Below are 22870 nucleotides of genomic sequence, written 5' to 3'. Positions count from 1 at the left end.
CTACCTCCACATCCCTGATGAGCCAACCGTCAGTCTCTAGACAGAGTGAAATGGCCCGAATAAATTCAACTCATAAAGCCTGCAGGCCACACCAGGACATGGATCTGCAAAGATTAATGTCCTCTAATTAATCCTGCTGTGCCCTGCTGAATCTTCTGGCTGTGGGGGAGTTAGGCAGCCTTCTGTAATTGCGGATGTCAGTCTTGTGGATCTGGGACATGCAGGGCTCCAAAAAGTCTTCAGACAAAAGTCTCCATTTGTCTGAAGACGTAAGATGGACCCTCAAATGAAAAACAAGTGTAAAAAAAATGGATTTTCAGATGTTCAACTCAACACAAAGTAGACTTTAAAACCCAACTTTAGAACATTACAATATTGGCATGGTAGTTGGTTTTCCGAACTCTAAATGACATTTAACTCCACAGACTTGGCCTTGAATTTTGACCTCAAACGCTATTATGGTTGAAATTCTAAACACATTTACCTGGGAGTAAAGCCCACTGGACACAAGGGCACTGACTTCTGAGTAAACTTACCTAGCACTACATTTTAACTGAACCTTAGGGCACTGCCAACCCCCCATGACATCATCATTAAATTGAGAGGCCATTATGCAACGACATAGGGTTGGATCCAAAGGTGCTCCTCTGCTCACAGAAGGAGCTTTCGGGTCACAGGGGGCGTTCGCCTCCTGCCCTGCACCATGCTGGCTGGGGCTGGTGGAACTTGTAGTCAAACAACACCAAGAATGCACCTATTGGCTCTCACTGCATTAGAATGTTACGTGAGATGGGTGGGACTGCATGTAAATATGGTGTTCTTTTTTGTGAAACCTCTTGTAGAAGCAGAAGGATTGCTATAGAGCCATTAAAACATAGGGAAAGCCTGCTGGATAACGCCAATGACCCACCTAGTCCAGAAATATAGAATCATAGAATTGTAGAGTTGGGTGGGGTTCAACCCTCTGCAGTGCAAGGCCAACCGGGGCCAACTATGGGAAACCCCCAAGCAGGAACCAAGTGCGAGAGTACTCTCCTCTCCTGCAGTTTCTAGCAAATGGTATTCGGAAGCATTTACTACCTCTAGCAGGGGACAATTACCGACCATTGGTGGTAGGTGGGTAACCATTACTGCCTCTTGTGGGAGTGAGTTCCATAGTTTAACTATGCTCTATGTGAAGCAGTACTTTATCTTCCAACATTAAGCTTCATTGGATTTCCATTAATTCTGGTGTTCTAAGGGAGGGAGAGAAAACATTTTCTCTAGCCAACTTACTACCGCACTGCATCAGCTATTCATCATTTGTTCAGTGGTACTGGTGGTCATTACACTGCTACCCATGGTGTTTTGGATCCAACCTAACCCCAAAACTTGGACGGTGTGTTCTAAATACTTTACTATCATTCTCACTCAGTTGTGTTTTATTTTCATGCATTGATATTTTGGTTCTGTTTGTACTCACATAACAGAGGTAAGCCAACATTGTGCCCTCTGGGTGGGTGGGTGTGTAAACGTTATTAAATTTTCTGTTTTACAATTTTAAATACTCAGTTTATATTCTTAAGATATCAATGACTCCCCTTCTTCTCTTTCCATTGTTCATTTTACATATCATAAATCCCTGCATATTTTTTAAAAAATATACCATTCAGTATTCCATTATTGCATCCATCAAAACTTATTTACATTGTTGAATTTATCTTTATACTGCCAGCATTTTCAGCTGAACGCAATTATTTCCCATATATTCAATAAACCATAAATTCAACCTTCTTTAAACGTAAGTTCTTCTTGTTCTGTTATTCTATATGTTAAGTCTGCAAGTTGTGCATTGGGGGAAATCATCCATAATGAATTGAAAAAATATATATTCAAAAGTACTTTCCCAAAAAAATCCAGAGTCCTTTCTGGTTGGGGATAATTCAGACTGAAATTCCCCAGGTGTCAAAAAAAGGTTATTTATGTATGCTACTACTGTGACCCGTGTTTTGTTAGCCCAAAAATGGAAAACGAGTGACTCCCAATCAAAAAGTATGTCAACTTAAGTTGACAGAATATGCACAACCCTCTGAATGTTTTGGACCACAACTCTCCTCAGCCTCCATCAGCATGGTCAATGATCAGGGAGCTGTAGACCAACAACATCTAGAGGGCACCACATTGGCTACTGTGACTTATAACCTGATCCTGGTAATATTTACTCAGAGGTAAATCTCTCTGGTTGCAGTGGGATTTGCTTTGGAGTAACTGTACAGCCATGGGTGTTTGTCATTAAGTGGCACTGGATTTATAAATGCTGGCACTGCATTTCTCTGGATCCGGTGACAGAAATATTAGGAAAGTCAATAGAAATAACACCATGCTTAACAAAAAGAAAGAAAGAAAATAGCAATTTTGATTTGCCTGAGGTATGCAGGGGGCCTCTGTAATGTTTTGATCCTTGTGCAAAGAGCTGGTAAAGAAAAGCAGACTTAATACAAAACCTTAAAATAGGAATCAGGATTTTCATAACAAGAAAATACCGCTGGCATGATGAACTGTCACCTAGGGATTTTGAAAGGAAGAGAAAAGAGCCATCTTGTATTTTTAATTAGTCTTTGCAATACAGTAGACTTGCTTTAAGATGCTCCTGTTATTCACCTGTTTGCAAAGTACTCATCCGGTGCTTTCAAGGCAATGGAATTCAAGAAAAGGAAAAACACGTCAGTTCTTCAAATGAAAGTTATGGAAATCTCTATGGCATAGAGGTGAGACCAGGAGGCATGTATTTACGGTGAGCCCTGCTGAGAGTCTCATTTCCTAGCTGACAGGTTTCAGTCTTCCTTTGGACCCATATGTAGTCACACTTGGACTGCTGAAAACTATAGTTTAGGAGTGGTGAACCTCAATCTTGGGTCCAAATGTGGTTCTCTAGGCCTCTTTCTCTAAGCCATGCCCCAAGCCCCATTCCTGGACCACATTCCTTCTTCCCAGGCCGCATCCCCCACAAGCCCTGTTTTGCATCCTCCTCTAGAGCCTCTACCTACCTACCTGGAACATGGCCTTGATCTGTGAAGTTGCTTCTGTGGATGGACAATGGAGTTGTGTGTGTGTGTGTGTGTGTGTGTGTGTGTGTGTTAGGAACACCTGTCTGTTGTGTGGCTGAACTCTAGCTGACTCTATGGAATTGATTCCCACAAAATGGAGTGGTGGCCACTAACTAGGATGGCTTTAAAAGAGGTTGAGACAAATTTATGGAGGGAATAACACTATCAGCTGCTACTTGCAACAGTGGCTGTGTTCTTCCTCCACTATCAGAGGTAGTATGCCTTTGAATTCTAGTTCCTGGGAATCACAAGTGGGGAAAGTGATGTTGCACTCAGGTCCTGCTTGTTGGCTTCCCCTTGGGCATCTGATTGGCCACAGTGAGTACAGGGTGCTGGATGAAGTGGGTCACTGGCCTGATCCAGCAGGGCACTTTTATGTTCTTAGAAGTTACATCCATTGATCTGCCCACTTTTTTCTCTGTCCATAGTACCCTCTGGCATGCGGCCCCTGGAAGCTTCCCCATAAAGGAATGTGGCTCTCAGGCTGAAAATGTTCCCCTCCCATCATTGTAGATATCAATCATACAAACTTGATCACAGGTTGTTGTTGTTTAAAAATAGAAGCAATAATTTAAGTAGTCAAATATAGGTCACCTTCAAAAAAAATGGTTTTGTAAAATGCTTTGAGGTTTTACTACAATCAAACTATCTATCTATCTATCTATCTATCTATACATACATACATACACACACACACACACAATAAATTAAAGATGGTGTTGTGTGGAAGCAAACAAGCTGACACCTAGCATCATGGAGAAGTTATTCATGGAGACAATAAATGTGAAATTAGGACCTAGGTCATGTTCATTAATTTCACTGGATCTGCTCTGAGTAGGCATAAGATTGAATACAACCCATTGACTTCAGAAGTAACAAATCTGATGCAGTGGAAATAATTACTAAAAATATACTGTCCTCTTGTTTTGTTGTCCGTGCCCTTTTGTTTCTCTGGCAGATGCTTCTTTCCAACACCTATTTCCTCCTCTTCTCCTTTGTCCTCACTGCCCTTGGCCTCATTTGCCCTCATTGCCATTTAATTTGATTGGCTGTAGTGACCCACAACATTATGCTTATATGTGTCTCTGACAGCATTGTGTCAAAGCCAGTGTCATCAGGAAAATTGCATTGGTCATTACAACCAGATAGGATTGTTCAGTAAGCAGTGCAGGAGACAGAGGACCATGATGTCAACAAAGAAGCAAAATGGTGCAGAGAAAGCAACACTGAAGGAAACAGTGTGACTAGCACCGGCCCTCTCATGAGGCAAAGTAAGGCAGCTGCCTCAGCCACCTGAACCAGCCTGCCTCACTCAGGAAGACACTCCTGTCATCATTGTTGAAATAACATGTAGCTGCCAATCTGGTTACTTTACATGCCTAAGATGGGGTGTGGAGGGCTTCTGATCTTTGGCTCAGGAAGAAAAATACTGTGTGTTTGCCCTGAATGTGACTCTAGTCATAATCACACCATAAATTTAAAGTGTACACAATAAGTTGAGCTGTACACTCATACAGTAATTCACACACCAAGCTCAATGAACATGTGGTCTGTATACTTGTATACACAAACACTGTAGATTTGTAGAAACAACTTGTACCTGTGCTCAGTGTAATTTTTGAACAACCTTTTTGTGATACTATATAGAGTTTCCACCTTTTCAATGGCCTAGGCAACTAGGCATTGGTCTAAATGCATTCAAATTTGTCAGTCTCTGCCATATACCTTATATGTGTGGGCTCAGTGGTGGAGCACATATTTTGCATGCAGAAGAGCCCAGGTTCAATTCCTGTTATCTCCAGGGGCAGGAGAAAGAAAAATGCTACTGTCTGAAATTCTGGAGAGCTATTGTCAGCCATTGTAGACATTATTGAGCTCCATGGGCCAATGATCAAGCTTTATACAAGTCAATTTTCTTATGAGACACATTAGGGCTGTTGTTGTTTTGAGCATTTAAATACTCATTTGCAGCAGGATTAGGGAACTTGTAGCCTCCAGATATTTCTGGACTACAACTCCCATTGTTCTTAATTCTGACCATGCTGGCTGTGGAAGATGGAGATGGGAGACAGAGTCCAGAAAGATCTAGAGGACTGCAGATTCCCCACCCCTTTCCTACAGGAGCAACTACAGAAGGCAAATAGTATATGGGTCAGACATTCCGTAAACCAAAAGTGTTGAGAAGCTCTATGTGAAATGTTGTTGGCAAAAGACTCAGGACTGACCACAGGAAGTACTTCTTTGCACAATTTTTAATTATATTACTGTTGTGAGAGCAATACCTACCCGCTTTGACAGACAAATTCATGTAGGATAAATCTATTGATGGTTATTAGCAACAAGAAGAAAAAAGATTTCCATGGAAAGCCTGTAGCCCAGTGGCAGAGCATCTTCTCTTCCTTAGAAGGTCCCAAGTTTAACCCCTGGCTCCCTGGGTAGGACTGGGAGAAGACTCCTGCCTGAAACCACTGCCACTGCCAGTCAGTATTTGGAATACTGAATGAGCTGTATCCATGGTCTGAGTCAGTATAAATCATGTCCCTATGGATGCAATATATTACTGCATACCAGACTATGGGGGCACATGACAAGAGCTGGCTGATAGCTTCAGCCAGTACCGTGTGTTTTATTCCTGTTGAAGGGTCTCCTGTCCTGCAGTTTCCACAACCTGCAAAACTTTTTTTTTTACCATACTCTCTTTCTCCCTCTCCCTTTTTAAAAATGATGCCACTGGATTTTCAGGAATGAACAGCAGGTCTGCCTGTCCTACTGTACTTTCCCCCCACCCTTGAAAATAACTGGCAGGTCCAGCACCTCGTTAAAGGCATCAGCCTACTGCCGTTATTAGTTTGACATTCCAAATTGGAACAAGGAAGGTGGAAACATTGATTGTTCCTTTTGTAAGAAAGGGCCCCAACTAATCTCTCCAGCTCAGTCATTGTCATTAAACGAAAGCCTTTTTCACCTCCGAGTTTTCCAATTCAAATCCAGTACAGGTCATTTCATTTTGCTGTGTGTGTATGTGTGGTGTGTGTGATATAAATCGGAAGGCTAAGTCCAGTCACTAACAAATGAACCCGACTGCAATTGACACTAATTGGCTCCCTAGTCGTCCGTCTCAGCAGAGCAGCCAAGGATCAAGCACAGTGTAGTGTGTGGATCTGTCAGGGTCCCACCAGATCAGGCTTGGTACACATTAACGGTGATGTATGGGCAAGGGCACTATTGACATTGCATTACCTGTCTAGTTTTATGCTGATTGGAGAGTGATGAACAGTGTGAATTCTTGAGGACTTTTCTTGCACATTTCCCCCCAGCCCCCCACCCCCAAATTATGTTCTCTCGGGTGTTCTCTGAGCAGTACCTTTTCTCTGAAAAGGCCTCTAGAAACTGCAGAGTTTGGTCCCGAGCAAAAATAAATAAATGTGAAAATGTCACACTCGCAAAAAAAAAAACAGTAATAAAAATGCAAGTTTATTTTTTGCTTTCCAGCACATCTCCCTGAAAATACTTTCGAGAAGCAACCCCCAAACTTTGCTCTGAATGTTGTCATTGGCAAATATTCGTCAGGTCAAGTGGAATTCCCTGGGGAAATTCCGGGGAGGTCCTCCGGTTTTTACCTGTTGCAACAAAAATTCTAAAACTACATTGTGAACAAACTACTTGGGAAAGTTCAGCCATCCTGCTGAAATTGGTATCACTGGATCAAGTCCATCAATTTATTGAATTAATTCAACAAAATAGATTTTGAATAAATGTGCAATTAATTGTTACTCTTTTGAATTTTATTTTGTTATTATTATTTTTAGTAGGTGGTGCAAATCACTATTCTGAATAATGTGTGGTTGTGGTTGTTGTTGTTGATGTTGTTGCTGTTTTAAAGTAGGGTAGGGTAGGGGGCACTGAGGATGAGTTTATGTAACCAAAGGGGCTGTGGCCCAAAAAGGTTTGGGAACCACTGACTTATTGCATCAAATAGGGGCAGGAGTGTCTGTCTTGAGTCCAGGAGCTGGGTAAATTTTTCCTTGAAAGATCGAGTTTACCCAAACTCTTTGAAAGAGGCAGTGATAAGGTTGTTCCAGGGGAAAAAACTATTCTGGACCTATGATGACAACTATAGACCCCTTCCTGGTTAAATTGCTTGAACAGATTATTACTGGCCAATTTCAGGCACTGTTGAATGACACTGATTTATTATAGCCATTTCAGTTAGGGTTTTGACCTGGTATTGGAACAGGAATCTGCTCATTGGCCTATGGGATGACCTTTACTGACAGAAGGACAGAAGGAGAGTGACCCTGTTGATGTGGAGATGATGTATTGAAGTGGGAAGAGTGCTTCTGCACTCAGGTTTAGCTTGTGGGTTTCCCATAAGCATCTGGTTGGGTACTACAATAATAGGATGGTGGCAGGGCTGGCCTACCCATGAGGCAAGGTGAGGCAACTGCTTCAGGTAGCAGGACCCAAAGTCCTCTGTCTGATCTGGCCGCTAAGGTATGCATTGGCCACTGTTGCTGCAGTTGCAGTGACAGCTGTGGCATGTTTCTTGGAGACCGATCTGTCTCCTCCTTGGCAGCCCCTGCCCAATGCCATTCTACAGAAGACTCTTAGTGAATAGGAGGTGATGCTGGTTTTCTTCCACTCTTGTTCCTGATGTAGATATTCATTCCCCCATTATTCTCAATGTAGATATTCACTCACTCCTTGTTTCCTAGTGGAGAGGTAGCACCAGTGCCATTTTGTGCTTTGCTTCAGGTCCCAAAATGTATTGGACCAGCCCTGGATGATGGGCCAGATGGACCTTTGGTGTTCATCCAAGAGGAGTGAGAGGGACCGCTTCTGATGAGAGATGCCAACAGAAGTATGAATAGGTGGAGAAGGTCCATCAGCCTTCCAGACAGAATGTTGGATTGCTTGCCCAGTCTAAGGAACAGAACCACCTTCTGCACTAATCTGTGCTTGCCCGATTCATTGTTGTGTGCCATTGTTGGATGAATGTCTTCACTTGAGCAGCCATATCACCTGCTGTGCAATGTGTAGCAATGTGTGTTACCTGCTGTGCCTTTGAACAGCATTTTACATATGTATCACACTGATCTGAGCATTAAAGCTTTTGGGGGGAAACATCACTGGAGTTCATCATCAAGTGAGAGCCAGGACAGAGTCTTCCACTACCAAATAACTAAGGGGTGACTTATTTATTTATTGAATTTTTATACTGCCTTATACCCAGAGGTCTCAGGGTGGCTCACAGAACAGAATCAAAATATAAAACCACAAAATATATAATCAAAAGAAAAACAGCAACCCAAGATTTTCTGTTCCCTTTGTTCTCCTTTGGCCATTTAAGAATATTTTTTTTGTGTGTGTTTGGTATATCTCTCCCTGTTACCAATTCTGCAAGACAATTGAATTATCCATTGGACTCAGGCTGGATATATTTTGCATCATCTCAACCCCCCTGCCAATCTCTGTTGTGGTGATGATAATAGGGATGGTGTGACTTCATAGCTTGTGGGATGACAGGGTGAATAATGTGGGTCTTCCTCCAACCACATTGTTCCTGCTAAACAACAATAAAAACAAAAGAAAATATTATTGCAAGCTTGATTTGATCAATTAATGATGAATAAGGAGTGTGGGATGACTGGTTGATGATGGACTTCTCAACTCAGGTTTCCCCTGACTACAACACCCACTGACTGAGGTTGATGGGATCTGCTTTTATCCATTATAAAAGATAAAGGGACATCATGATAGATGGTATAGATAGATGATAGATAGATGATAGATAGATAGATGATAGATAGATAGATGATAGACAGATAGATAGATAGATAGATAGATAGATAGATAGATAGATGATAGATAGATGATAGATAGATAGATAGATAGATAGATGATAGATAGATGATAGATAGATAGATAGATAGATAGATAGATAAATGATAGATAGATATGTCTATCTATCTATCTATATCTATCTATCTATCTATCATCTGTATATCTATTTATATCATCTATCTTCTTTCTATCTATCTATCTATCTATGAAATGATTATGAAACTTAAAATGTGCAGGATTGTGCCTTTGGATTAGACCAGAGAATGAGGAACCTGTGGCCTCGCAGATATTGTTGGTCTCCAATTCCCATTAAACACAACCAATAGTCATAAATGATGGGAGTAGTAGTCCATCAGCATCTGAAAAGCATCGTGTTGCCTGTCCTTGAATTAGACCAATACATTGCAGCAGGTGTCAACTGGAGGGCAACACCTTTGTTACCTCTGGATTAAGCTTGCTTTTATCATGCAGACCTCATCCAGTAGCGAATAATTCATCCACATTTTAATCAATCAACTTGATAAGCCTATTTTCCTGCCAAATGAGAAAGAGAACCTTTCCCACCACCTGCTTCCTAGGACTAATAATCTGCTGTGGAAGTGTAGTGAAGACACTCTTAACCCCCCACCTTTTAGTTTGATCTTATAGATAACCAGATTAGGTAAAGGTAAAGGGACCCCTGACCATTAGGTCCAGTCGTGACCGACTCTGGGGTTGCAGTGCTCATCTCGCTTTATTGGCCGAGGGAGCTGGTGTACAGCTTCCGGGTCATGTGGCCAGCATGACTGAGCCGTTTCTGGTGAACCAGAGCAGCGCATGGAAACGCCATTTACCTTCCCGCCGCAGCGGTACCTATTTATCTACTTGCACTATGACATGCTTTCGAACTGCTAGGTTGGCAGGAGCAGGGACCGAGCAACGGGAGCTCACCCCGTTGCGGGGATTCAAACTGCCAACCTTCTGATCAGCAAGTCCTAGGCTCTGTGGTTTAACCCACAGCGCCACCCGCGTCCCTGATAACCAGATTACCAGTGCTCTATATAGAACAAGGTATGCAAAGTTGGAGTAGGAAAGGGGCAATCAAAATGATGAAGGGAATGAGGAAAGGCTGCAGCATTCAGGAGTTACTAGTTTAGAGAAATGGTGAGTGAGATGTGACATGATAGAAATTTATATAATTGTGCATGCCATGGAAAAAGTGGGTAAAGACATGTTTTTCTCCCTCTTTCTTAACACTAGAACTCATGTTCCTCTATGAGTATGAATGTCAGAAGATTCATAACAGATAAAAGACAATGCATAGTTAAAGCATGGAACTCACTCCCACAGGAGGCAGTGATGGTCACCAACCTGTATGGCTTTAAAAGAGATTTGACAAATCCAGAGTATTGATAAGGCTATTGATAGCTACTATTTATTATGGCTATGTTCTGCCTCCACTGTCAGAGGTCATAATGCTTCTGAATATCAGTTACTGAAAGCCACAGTGGTGTGTGTGCTCTTGTGAGCAGGTCCTGCTTGCAGGTTTCCCATAGACATCTGGTTGGCTCCTGTGAGAACAGGATGCTCCAACAAGGCTCTTCTCATGTTCTTGTGCTCTTAGTAATATAGGATTGGACCCTCTACTAAAGTATTGTCTATACTAGTTGCCAGTGTGTCTTTACAGGGTATCAGGCGGGATTATTTCCTGGTACTACCCGGAGATTTTAGAAATTGAACATGTGTCCTTTTGCATACAATACATGTACAGGGTGAGTCCTTTAAAAGAGGCCCCATGGATACAGAGTACACATGTTCCACGGGGCCTCTTTTAAAAGACTCGCCCTGTACATGGAGCTATAGTTCTTCCTCTCAGTTGTGTGTGAACTCATCCTGAAGTTGGGCACCCATGCTTTAAATTACTTCTCTGCGTACCTATGTAGATGTTGAGCCATAATTTCATCAATCAGTTATGAGAGCTTATCGGATATTCTGAGAGCATCTGATGCTGTCAAATAGACCTCAGCATGTTCTGGATGGGAGGCCAATAGAAATCACATAGAGGCTGAAATGAAACATTAAAAGTGTCATGTGGCTACTGCCAAAAGCAGCTCTGTGTCCCCTGACACCCCCTTCCCAAGCGATAACATCTAGTGTGTTGTGCTGAAAGATTCTCCTGCATTTTTTTTTAACCATTCTCAATTAATGAGAAAATAAATTCCATTCAGTAATTACCAGAGAGGAGAGAAAAATCTGACAGCATTATGGATAGGACACAGGTTATTAATTGTGTTTAGTTTATATGTGACGTGGCCAAGAGGTTCTGTGATTGCCTTTTCCTTCGTTCTACAAATCATCTCACCTGTATGCTACATTATGCAGCCTTCCTAGGTGCCCATGCTTACGTTTAGTCTCTCAAATCAATGCTTTCCATATCAGAAGCATGGGGTGCCAAGGTCTGCACACTGCAGCCTTCCAAGGTGTGATTGCTTCAGTTAAATCTCCCCTATTAAGCTTTTTTTCATATCAGGACGTATGGGGAACTGCAAAGGTTTGAAGGGTGGATGCCAAATAATGATTTCCTCTTTGGGAGAAATCTTCCTATTGAGATCAAGCAGGCACCTTCACTTTAATCTTTTCAGTGCCTGCTAAAAACATTCATGCTTAAAGAAGCATACCCAGATACTTAGCAACTTGAGGTGATTTTGATCTGTTTTAGTGTTTTATCTTTGGGGTGTTTTAAAGTAGGGTTGTGATTGTTTTCTTGATCTCACAGCTTTATCTTTCATAAACTGTTTTGAGGGTTGTTGTTTTTACAATCAAGCAGTGTATAAATTTTATGAAATAAATAAGTAAACCACCTTCCCTCTTCTTCCAGGGGAGGATGGGTGTCGCAAATTCCTGCCCCCTGAAAGGAGGGGAGCTGCATCCCACATCCTACCCCTGATCTTAGCTAAAAGGCAGAGAAGTGGTGGCTTTGGCTACATAAATAGGTAATATGTGTATCCACAGAAAACTTTCTGCTTAGGGACACAGGAAACTGCCTCATAGTCAGAACTTTGGTGCATCTCAGTATAATGATTTGGTGGTGGCTCTCCATGGTTTCAGGACGCGGGTGGCGCTGTGGGTAAAACCTCGGCGCCTAGGACTTGCCGATCGCATGGTCGGCGGTTTGAATCCCTGCAGCGGGGTGAGCTCCCATTGTTCGGCCCCAGCGCCTGCCCACCTAGCAGTTCGAAAGCACCCTTAAGTGCAAGTACATAAATAGGTACCGCTTTTTAGCGGGAAGGTAAACGGCGTTTCCGTGTGCTGCCCTGGTGCCGGTTCGCCAGAGCAGCTTCGTCACGCTGGCCACGTGACCCGGAAGTGTCTGCGGACAGCACTAGCTCCCGGCTTCTAGAGTGAGATGAGCGCACAACCCTAGAGTCTGTCAAGACTGGCCAGTACGGGCAGGGGTACCTTTACCTCCATGGTTTCAGAGAGAGGACATTCCCAGCCATATATGGAGATGCCAGGGATTAAAACTGGGACTTTTGAATGCAAATCAGATGTTCTACCACTGAGCTACAACCCGTCTAGATCACGTGCTTTGGTTTACTGTGTCTGGAATTATAAATTACTAAGGAGGGTGGCACTGTGGGTTAAACCACAGAGCCTAGGACTTGCCGATCAGAAGGTCGGCAGTTCGAATCCCCACGACAGGGTGAGCTCCTGTTGCTCAGTCCCTGCCAACCTAGCAGTTCGAACGCACGTCAAAGTGCAAGTAGATAAATAGGTACCACTCTGGTGGGAAGGTAAACGGCATTTCCATGCGCTGCTCTGGTTCGCCAGAAGCAGCTTAGTCATGCTGGCCACATGACCCGGAAGCTGTACGCCGGATCCCTCGGCCAATAAAGCGAGATGAGCGCCGCAACCCCAGAATCAGCCACGACTGGACCTAATGGTCAGGGGTCCCTTTACCTTACCTTTAAGACCTCTTAAACTCACTGTGGTGAGATGTACTTCTGATATTCTGAGCGATACTGAATATGTTATTTGTTGGAAGGGGGATAATGGGAAGTGAAGCCACTGCTCAGGTGGCGGCCAGAATCTCTTTCCAGCCTGGAAAGTTGGTTTATAAATATCACCGATTAATAAACGTGTTACTGATCATGTAAATACATATGAAGACACACCTTACTGCAACTTTTTCTTCTTCTTGAAAGCAGCTTGGTTGCTGGGGGGAGCTTGAAGTGCTTCATTTATAGCACACATTTTGCTTGCTTGCTTAAAGCATTGCTTTGAGAGCTGAAGAACCATGGACAGTTCCAAACTGTCCAGACACAAAGCGTTTAGTGCCGTTTGACTACAAAACTAAAACAATGAAATGAAACCACCCATAATATATAGAGAAAATGGGTTTGTTCATCTCTTATGCAACGTATTTGTTTTTCATTGCCCATTATGATAGGGTCTTATTAGAGGGCCATGTTTTATTTATCAGGGTGTTTCTGTGAGTCGGCTGAAGAATAAAGAGAAAGAAAGAAAGAAAGAAAGAAAGAAAGAAAGAAAGAAAGAAAGAAAGAAAGAAAGAAAGAAAAAAATCTCTTTCTTTCTATCGGCTCAGGGCATTTGCTGAATAACATGTTTAGTGTTCTGGAAAAAGAGGGGAGAGGAGCATGAGATATTCCTGTCAGAACAAGGGACTGCTTAAGGCAAAGGGATAAAATGAAGAAGGGGGAGGATATGAGAAAGTGGCTATAAGGGACTTCATTTTTATGTTAGCTTTTATTTTTACCCTCCTTTCTTCCTTTCTTGTGTGTGCGTAGGCTTTTATTCCCCCCTTTTTTATTCCCCCTTTTTGTGTTATAAATTAATTTGTGCTCTTCAGTGTAGGAGTGCTATCCGAGAACCTCAAGCTCATGATACATGGACTTTCCCTGCGCATGAAAGCAAGCCCTGTTTTGTAAGTCCAAGCATTTTCCTTATTTTTTAGCCATTTAATAGGTGTGTGTGTTGGATGGCGCGGGTTTGTTAGAGGGGTGTCTTGCTTTGGGAAGAGGTGTATTTTTGGTTGTAATACCCGGCCTTGTCTCAGTCCTGTGGGTGGGGTTCTTGCAGTAAGATTGCTATAGATTTCTCTCTCTCTCTCTTTCTCTCTCTGTCTCTTAAAGGAGCTTTTTCAAATGTGTGCACGTCTCACAATGCAACAGCTAATTACCTTCCGAGTTGAGAGCTGTTTGCCTGAATCACAGGAATTCTCTAGTGATCTGTTTGCATTTTAGTTCAATAGTAGCTTGGGAAAGAAATGAATCTTTATTTAAAGGGAAATATGTGCTTTCAAATTAGTTGCAACCTTCCCAACACCAATTTTTTTTTTTAATACACCCACATAAAAACAACAAGAAATGGCACAGAATATATTTATGTGTGAAATTATTATATTTCCCACTAACTCTAAATGTTCCCTCACTTGGTACAGATTGTAGCCTGTTCTGCCTTTCCCCCCTCTTTTTTCTTATTCTTATTATTGTTTTTTTTAAGTTGGGTTCCCTCTGAATGTTTGAAAAGTTCTGCTTCTCGAAAGGAACCTTGAGAGGGAAGGGAAATGGAGGGGAATCCTGAAGAGTAATTTGCTGAGATTCAGCCTTTTTATGGAAGAATTAATAATTCAATGCATTTGTCAAATTCCATTTTGAATAACACCAGTATCTTTTGTTACATATTAGTAACATGTGGAAGGGAGGTGGGGAAAGAAATTTGACCTCAAGGACAAGTTTTGAGCATAAATGATTTAATTTGCAGATCACATCTGATTTTATTACATGGAGACTAACTAGATCTACTAATGAATAATTATTACTCCATAAAATAAAAGGGGGGGGGAGAGACAGTTTGCGACAGTTGAATACTAATTCCAATGAGGGACATTACTCTCTCTTAAGTAAAAAAGTAAACATTACATTCCCCCTAGTGACTAATGGTGTTTGTTCATGTAACCTGACAGAATAGCCTCTTGTAATGGATTGTCCTTCTGACACGTTTATAATCTTAAATGAAATTATATATCTGTATCTGTATCTGTATCTGTATCTGTATCTGTATCTGTATCTGTATCTGTATCTGTATCTGTATCTGTATCTGTATCTGTATCTATACAAACACAAACAGAGAGAGAGATGTTTTATTCCCAGGACAGGAGAGAAAGGGAGGGAAAGGATTGTGCCACACCATGATCTTTATTCCACGAGATTCTGCTGTGGTTCCTAATCTAATTTTTCACAGCAGCTAATGATTTTACAAGCTTCTGTGAAATGCAGAAGGGGAGATAGGTGCAAAGTATATTATGGAAAATAAAAATAAATAGATTTGGGAGATGTGTGTGTGCACACATATTATTTCCTAGATATATGGTATACGTATATTCATTTCACCTCACCCTGAGTGATTTTTATAAGGGGGCTCTAGAAATTTAAATACACTTTCCACATTACATGGTATCTAAACAAGCGGTTTTAAAATTAGATTTAATATTAAGAATAAGAAATGCATTCCCCCTCGCTCCTGTGGCTTTCATACATCAGATTGTACTTCTGGTGAAATAGGACTCAGTATAAAATGTGAGTTCAAGCTTTCCTTTCAAGTCAGGCATGTAAAGTCCATCTGTGTGTGTGATGGGGGGGGGGGGTGTTTGTGTGTATGGTACATGTTTTGAGAAGGATGGCCAGAGAGATAGGCACAGATCAAAGCCATGTGTATCTTCTAGAGTATTTTAACTTTCTTTTGTGCTTCTATACTTTTAATGCATGTTTTTCTAAACGCGCACGCACGCACACAGAGAGACTTTGTTTTCTCTCTGTTTGCCTGATTCCTTCGATGGGGGATTCCCTAACTGATTGTCAGGTGTGGGGCCTGAGGAAGAAAAAAAAGAAAAAAAACACTGGAGAGGAGGGGTGTCTGTGGTGAATCATAACAGCCTTTCTCGTCCCAGCTGGGCAGTGACATTAATTGCCCAAACCTCATGACTGTATATGATGCCTGTCTTTCTCCTTCTGCATCCTCTCCAGGGATTTTTAAAATGCAGTTATTTGAATTTTTGGTGAGTGGAACAGAGACCCTGCCCTGGTTAGGACCCATTTGACAAATGAGAGGAGCGGAGTAGCATCAGCCACACCAGAAGGAGTCTCTCTCTCTCTCTCTCTCTCTCTCTCTCTCTCTCTCTCTCTCTCTCCAAGGGAGCCAGGCTTTTAATGTGGAACAAACCCTTCTAACGGCGGTTGTCACTGAGGGGGAGTTTCAGCAGCTCAGCTTAGAAGCTGCCGGCTGCCTTCTCTCCTTTGCTTATTAAATCTCACCACCACCCCCTTTTTTCCCCTTTCCTTCCCACACCTCTCTGTTTTTGTTTCGTTCGAGTGAGCTGGGGGGGGGTGTTTGGCAGCATTGGGTGGGATTACCCTCCCAAACGAAAATTGTACCAAATGGCCTTGCCTTGACAATTGAACGTAGTGGGGCTTTAACACTGGGAGCTGGAGGTGAGGAGGCTGGCAAGGTTGCGTTGATAAAAAGAAGGGGGGGGAGAGAGAGAAAGAAACACCCTGAGAAGGGATGTTTTTGAGAGGTTGTGTGTCTTTTTGAGAGAGAGAAAACAAAAGCAAAAAAAAAAAAACCACACATCTGAGAGAAAGAGAGAGAGAGAGTGCTGGCAGTTGTGGTGTTGGGGGTGGCAGGTTTGGGGTGGGGGGGAGAGAAGAGAGAGAGAAATAAATAACCAAGCTTGCACCGGAGAGGCAGCAGCAACGTGCGTGTATGCAACCCCCTTCACTTGTCCTACGTCGGGTTCAGAGCAGCAACATGCAGCATCCTCTGACGGGGACGACCTGCGTTGCGCTGCCGAACGTCGGCATGTGTCCCCAGCTGTCCTGTGCCTTGACTTTTATGTATTTACAGCAGGTAAGTCGCAGCAACTTTTTTTTGTCTCTTCCAACTCTCTGTCCCCCACCCTTGCTTCTCTCCCCCCCCCCCACCACCACTCTCACTCGGGTTTGGTCATTCCCTCTTCTTGTCACTGTATTGTCTGTACCCCATGAAGTGGAAACAGCTTTCTGCCTGAATGGAATGTGTAATTGTCTCTTTCATGTGCCTGTGTGTGTTTGCCTGTGTACGAATGCATCCAAATAAGCAAAAGAAATTAATTCGTACGGGAAAGTCGCCTCTGTGCCTCCGTTTTCTTTAATGGTACAGCTTCAATGCATGTGATCTCAAATATTCTGAAGTTTTGAGGTTGGTTCTCCCCCCCCCCCCGCCTCTGTGGTTTTGGTTTTGTATTTGCTCTAGGAACAATATGCATGCAAGGTTTAGATAGATGATAGATAGATAGATGATAGATAGATAGATAGATAGATAGATGGTAGATTTTAGCCACACAAAATTATGTTTATTATTATTATTATTTAAAATCCTTCTTCTCCCCCTCCCAGATTTTGCTCCTGGGAATCAAATTTGTTTTTCAAAGTACAGTCCTGGTGCAAATTTGGGTTAAACTCACAATTTGCCACGTGAGTCCTTCATTGGAATTAGATGCCAGTGGAGGATAAATGGATTTGAAGTAGGGGGGAAGAGCAGTATAGATGGTAGAAGTTTGCCAGATCAGTTGATGGGTCATTTGGAAATCTGTGATTTGCATCTTGATATTTATCAATAGGCATTGTATTGAGGGTTTACTATGGGGAGGGGGGAGGGCATAGGCAGTTACCTCCACCTTAGAAATCAGTGGTTCCCCCATTATTATTATTATTTTTCAGCATCTTAATATTAGGGGTTCCCTCCAACTGGTGTTACAAATAAGTTTTGGGGTTTGTTGCCTTTTGTCCATGAAATTTCAGAAGGGAAAATAAATTAGGGCTGCATAGCAAGACATCCGGGTCCACTTACTTAAAAGTAAATCCATTGAAATCAATTGGGGGGAATATTTCTCCCAGGCAAATGTTCAAGCGTCAAAGTGTCAGCATCTCACAATGGCATGTCTGTGCTTAGAATTCTTATTATAAATGTACAGTTTTGTGGGTAATAAACTGAGCCTCCTACTACAGAGGGGATATGCACTGCGTGCAAAGGAGCAAGATTAAAATATATTGTCATGCAAATGTAATTGCATTTATTCTGTTGAGAGTGTCATCTGCCCCCCTCCCCCCCTTTCTGCATTTACTATAACTCAGCTGAAGCGTACGGTACAGGAGCATTTATCTATTAACACTCAGCTGCTACGGCAGTTTAGATGTCACATACAGATGTGTGCAAAGCAATACGGAACTTTCTTTCCTTGTCTCTCTTTAGGGGAAAAAAACAGAGCAATGTTCTAATATATTCTTGATTTCTTGCAATGGATCTATCTTCTTATTTTAAAAAAAAAAATATGAAATTGCTCAGAATCCAATCCAAGCGTTTGTGCCTTTTAAGACGTGGGCAGTTGCTCGAAAGCCTCACATTTTAAAAGAAACCAAAGCTGTCTTTCGTATCCAGATACTCGGTGGGAATTGGCTCTGGGATTGACAAACAAATTATATATTAAAAGGTTCATGTGTACAGATTAGAATATAGTTGTTACGTGGGAGGGCTTTATCTGCATGCAATTTAAATTAGCAGTAAGCCTACCAAATCTCTCCTTTGTTTTTAAGTTAAAGTCTCAACGCTACTTCTGAGTGCCTTTTAAAAATTAGATGCTTGGGTTATCACCCTTAAAAGATCATTGTCTTTCTGCATAGCTGTACTATACCAGCAGAAGCAAGTTCTATTTTCTCCAGTTGTTTCTTGAACTTTTCAAGGCAACCATTTTAACATTAAGGAAGTAGCTTTTGAAAGGGCTTATGTGACTTAAGGTTAGAGGTCAATCTGGGCACACAAGGAACTGCTAAAAGATTACATAAATGCGAGGTTGGAGGATGAGGGGAGGGGGAAGACGTGGGGGTCTAGGAATCATCTCTTTCCTCTATGTAGAATTGCAATAGCATTGTGCAATCTCAGCCTCTGTATAGAAGATACTTTCTGATTTAAGAAAATAGATGCTGCCACAATGATATGCTTGAAAGTGGTGGCTCTCACTCCGCCCTGGACAAAATTAGGAGAGTTGCCACCATCATGCACTTTGGAAAGTGTTGCATCTTGAAGGTTTTTCCTGAACCCTTCTGCGGATGCCTGTTCCACTGCAGAGGTTCATGCCATTAACACTCTCTAGTCTCCCTCTCGTTCCTCTTGTAGAATTGGATTTCTACATTTAAGATACATGTGGTGGGGAGAGTTAATAAAAAATACATTTCTAGGTCTGTTACTGTCACCCCGCCCTTTGAGTACAATTTGATCTGTAGAAGCTGCATAGAAAAAAAACTAGGATTTTGTTCAGATAATTTGTTTGTTTGTTTTGCAATACTACAGACATTTTTATCGCATTTAATGAAGTGTTGTCTTAACTGTCATTTTGTTTATCAGGTATTGATAAGTTATCTAGAATTTTACACCTATCACAGCTATGATTTGGTAGCCTTCTTTTTTAGGTGGGAGGGGGGATAAATTGCATAATACAAAACCCTGTCCTTTGGGGATGCATAATGCCAAACTAGATTCACAGCAGAAAATTTGGATCCTACTACACCCTCCCCCCAGTTTTTATTTATATGCATTAAGTCTGAGTGGTAAACATAACATCACTAACTAGATGTCGCTAACATTCTTCTCTTGAAACACAGAGAATAGGTTGTTGTCCTCTTAACTTGTTCTTTTACTTGTGTGGTGATCTACTTTAACTAATGCTCAAGTCACAATTACTTCCTATCCCCCTATAATCGTTTGTTGCCCCAAACTGCTTCCATGTTATCCACACACACACACACACACACACACAATGCAGGAAATTGTTGAGTAGATATAACACAAATGTCTTGGTTTCAACTTTATAGCAATTAAGAAGCTGTTTTTAGTGTGGACCCCCCTTAAATGCAAAAATTGTAGGGTGGGTCGTAGGGATGGGTTAATCTAACCGTTTCTGTTTCTCTCAGTTTTGCCTTTTTTGTTGTAACCCAAAGCCTTGTTCTCTACATTTGATGACAATGGTTAACAGTATTATTATTATGAAAGTCCTCATGAAAATTCTTCAACATTTTAGTGCAAATTTCTCTTAATATACAGATTTTTTGCATACATTTTTGCCTAATACAATACATCTTTGCATGCTGTTTTCATTTATATATGCTCTTTGACACACAGTTTACCCCGGTACGTGCATTTTTTGTGCATATTACTTGGCTGGATAACTGCACTGCAAAATCTAGAGTAGTGTGAATTTTGGAGGATGGCTGCTTTTCGGTTCACATATTGTTTCAGAAACAGCGAACTAGGGAGGTTTGCCTTTAAATGTAGACTGAACTGATTTTCCCCTCCATTCCTAGGTGGAGTAATAGGTTATTTAGTTCATTTTGGAAAATATGTCTCTGTGTGCTACGCTTTACCATTGTAATTTATTACTTATTGAACTGAACCTGTGAGGTTTATAAGTTCTCTTTGCATTCACTGAAATACTTTTAAATGGTGTCAACAAAGCAGCCTTTTCCACACTAATGACAAGCTATGCTTTACAAATGCTGCTAAGAAATCCTTCAGAGCATGCAAATGTGTCCTTGTACAAAAGAGAACTTTAAATAGCACACGGCAGTTTATTATACAAATGTACTGGGAAGCTTGACTGATGAAATGGTTAAATCTGGAAACCTGGCCTTTATGCCTTGTCTATATTATAGATGAACAGCAAGTCATGTGTTCATTAAAAGGCACAAAGGGGGGAGCCAAAAGTTGGTGCTGGCATCCATCAAGAGGAGCTGTTCAAAACCCTTTAGATGTCTTGTCAACCATTTTACCAAGCCTAGTACCAAATTTGCAGCCAGATCCTACAAATGTTTACCTTCCAGCAACTCAATGCTAATTTCAAATGGGACTTGTTGCTGAATAAGCACACATAGGATTGCAGCTTTGGCCTTCAGCTTTAGGATCTGATCGGAGAATATCCCATGTTCTGTAAAAGTAGGTGTTGTGAAACGGGGTTAGAGATCAATCTTGGCCTATGAAGACGGTAACTAACATTTGTAAAACTCAGCGTAGAAGTATCTAGGCATCCCTTATCCCACCACCTCTCACCTCTGCAGCACATGAATAAAATCCAAATATGCCAGCTCCACAGAATTTGTTCTAATCAGGAGTGTGGAGCTTATGTCCTCCTGTACTACAACTCCCATCATCCTTGACTATTAGCCATTCTGGAAGGGGCTGGTGGGAATTGGAGGACAACAGAATCTGGAGGCCCCCAGATCCCCTCCCCACCCTGCCTTAAAATCAGACACTACTTTGACCAGTGGTGTTTGGAAGAAAGATTTTAGCAGCACTAGATATCCTTTGAGGTGATTTTGACATCCTGTATTGATCTGACTTCAGAAAGCAAACAAACTAAACCAAATAATATAGTTAGGGCTTAGACTGTGATATTGTGAGTGTCCCCCACCCCACAAAGCTGTCTTGCAGCCCAACCCTCCATGAGAGGGGTTCATCTGAGCACAGCCAGGAAAACCTCCTATACCATGCAACAAACTATGCTGTTTGGCCACAGTCCCCCCATATGGAGTTACAAAGTCAACTGTTGCAATGCCATATGCAATGCTATCTCACAACACAGCCATGGTGTTGTCGATACCAAAAGATTGGTAAATTTTCTCTCACTTAATGATGATACATGTGGTTTGTTTTAAATAGTGAAGTGATTTGTACAAAGGGTAATTCCTCTTAAATGGAGCCATTTCTCATGCCAGACACCAGCCGATCGAAAGCAATTGAACTGAAACTTCAATATCAGCCTGCTTTGTCTTTAACTAGAAAGTAGTTTGCAGGGCAGAGAGTGGCTCAAGACAACAGTTTTCATCCTGGATAACTTTGTTTCTTTTTTAACTAGTTCAGTGAAATAACCCTGACAGCTAGCTAGCTTGTTTTTGTTGTTGCTGCTGCTGTTGTTGTTGAATGCACAATGTTATACAGTCCTCTCATGTCATAGTGCAGCCTTCTCCAACCTGGTGGTCTCCAACTGTTCTTGCACTGCAACTCCCATGAGCCCCAGCCAGAAAGGCCATTAAGTGGGCACCAGACTGAGGAAGACTGCTCTACTCATTGCTAAAACAGCAGTGCTCATCTTAGGAACCTTCCTCAGTCAGACCCTTGGCCCATCTTGCTTCCTATTGTCTACATGACTAGCAGTGGCTCTCCAGGGTTTCTGGATGGAGACAACCACAGCTCCTGTCATCCCTGACCAAGCTAGCTAGGGCTGATGGGAGCTGTAGTTCAGCAACATCTGAATGGTCAAATATTCCCCGCTCCTGGTCTACACTGACTGGCAATAGCTATCTAGGATTTCAGAGAGGGCTCTCTCTCAGCCCTACCAGGAGATGCTTGCATTGAAACCTTCTACATGCAAAGCAAGTTCTCTGCCATTGACCTACAGCCCTTCCCCAGCTGTAAACCACACAATTCAAGTGATATCTAGACCAGCTGTTAGCTTGTTAGTTATTTGGGGAAAATACCCTTCTTTTGTTTATGTTGCTTAGGAAAGCGCAGTGTACATGGCTGGCTATCAATCAGCTTGAGAAAGGCATGATGTGTGTGTGTGTGTGTGTGTGTGTGTGTGTGTGTGTGTTGGAGAGGTGGGGGAGATTGTCACACATCCCAATGGGGGAAATCTGTCTTGTTTGAGCCTATGAAACTGTTTTACACTGAGCAGTGGTGACTGCTGCCCATTAGAACTAGAGATATAAGAAGACATCATTTTCTGTTCTGCATGCAGCCCTGTTTCCATTCCATTACAGTTTATCTTCTGCGGAAAACTGCATTATTCATCTCACTGTCTGCTGTAGCAAAGCTTTACTTAATTATGGTTTCCCCTTCCTATTCATTTTGAT

The 22870-nt window shown here is 42.0% G+C and overlaps 1 protein-coding gene across 37 annotated transcripts in view; it reads left to right on the top strand.

Annotated features, from left to right (window-relative positions):
* RBFOX1 (RNA binding fox-1 homolog 1) overlaps window positions 1-22870 on the top strand; it is a 1446067-nt gene that overhangs the window by 1087018 nt on the left and 336179 nt on the right. The window contains exon 1 of one of the 37 annotated variants that reach the window (XM_083585203.1): window positions 16073-16838. The exons of 33 other annotated variants lie outside the window; for them this stretch is intronic. In XM_083585203.1, coding sequence (XP_083441329.1) covers window positions 16695-16838 — 144 coding nt within the window. In that variant the 5' untranslated portion in view covers window positions 16073-16694. Of the gene's footprint in view, window positions 1-16072; window positions 16839-22870 lie in introns of those variants that run through there. 3 more of the 37 variants (XM_083585194.1, XM_083585191.1, XM_083585185.1) reach the window with 3 other exon arrangements.

The sequence above is a fragment of the Podarcis filfolensis genome (genome assembly GCF_964270895.1).
Source record: "Podarcis filfolensis genome assembly, chromosome: 14".
Taxonomy (NCBI): Eukaryota; Metazoa; Chordata; class Lepidosauria; order Squamata; family Lacertidae; genus Podarcis; species Podarcis filfolensis.
Note: the sequence above shows the minus strand (reverse complement) of the source record. Positions and strands in the feature narration are given on the sequence as shown.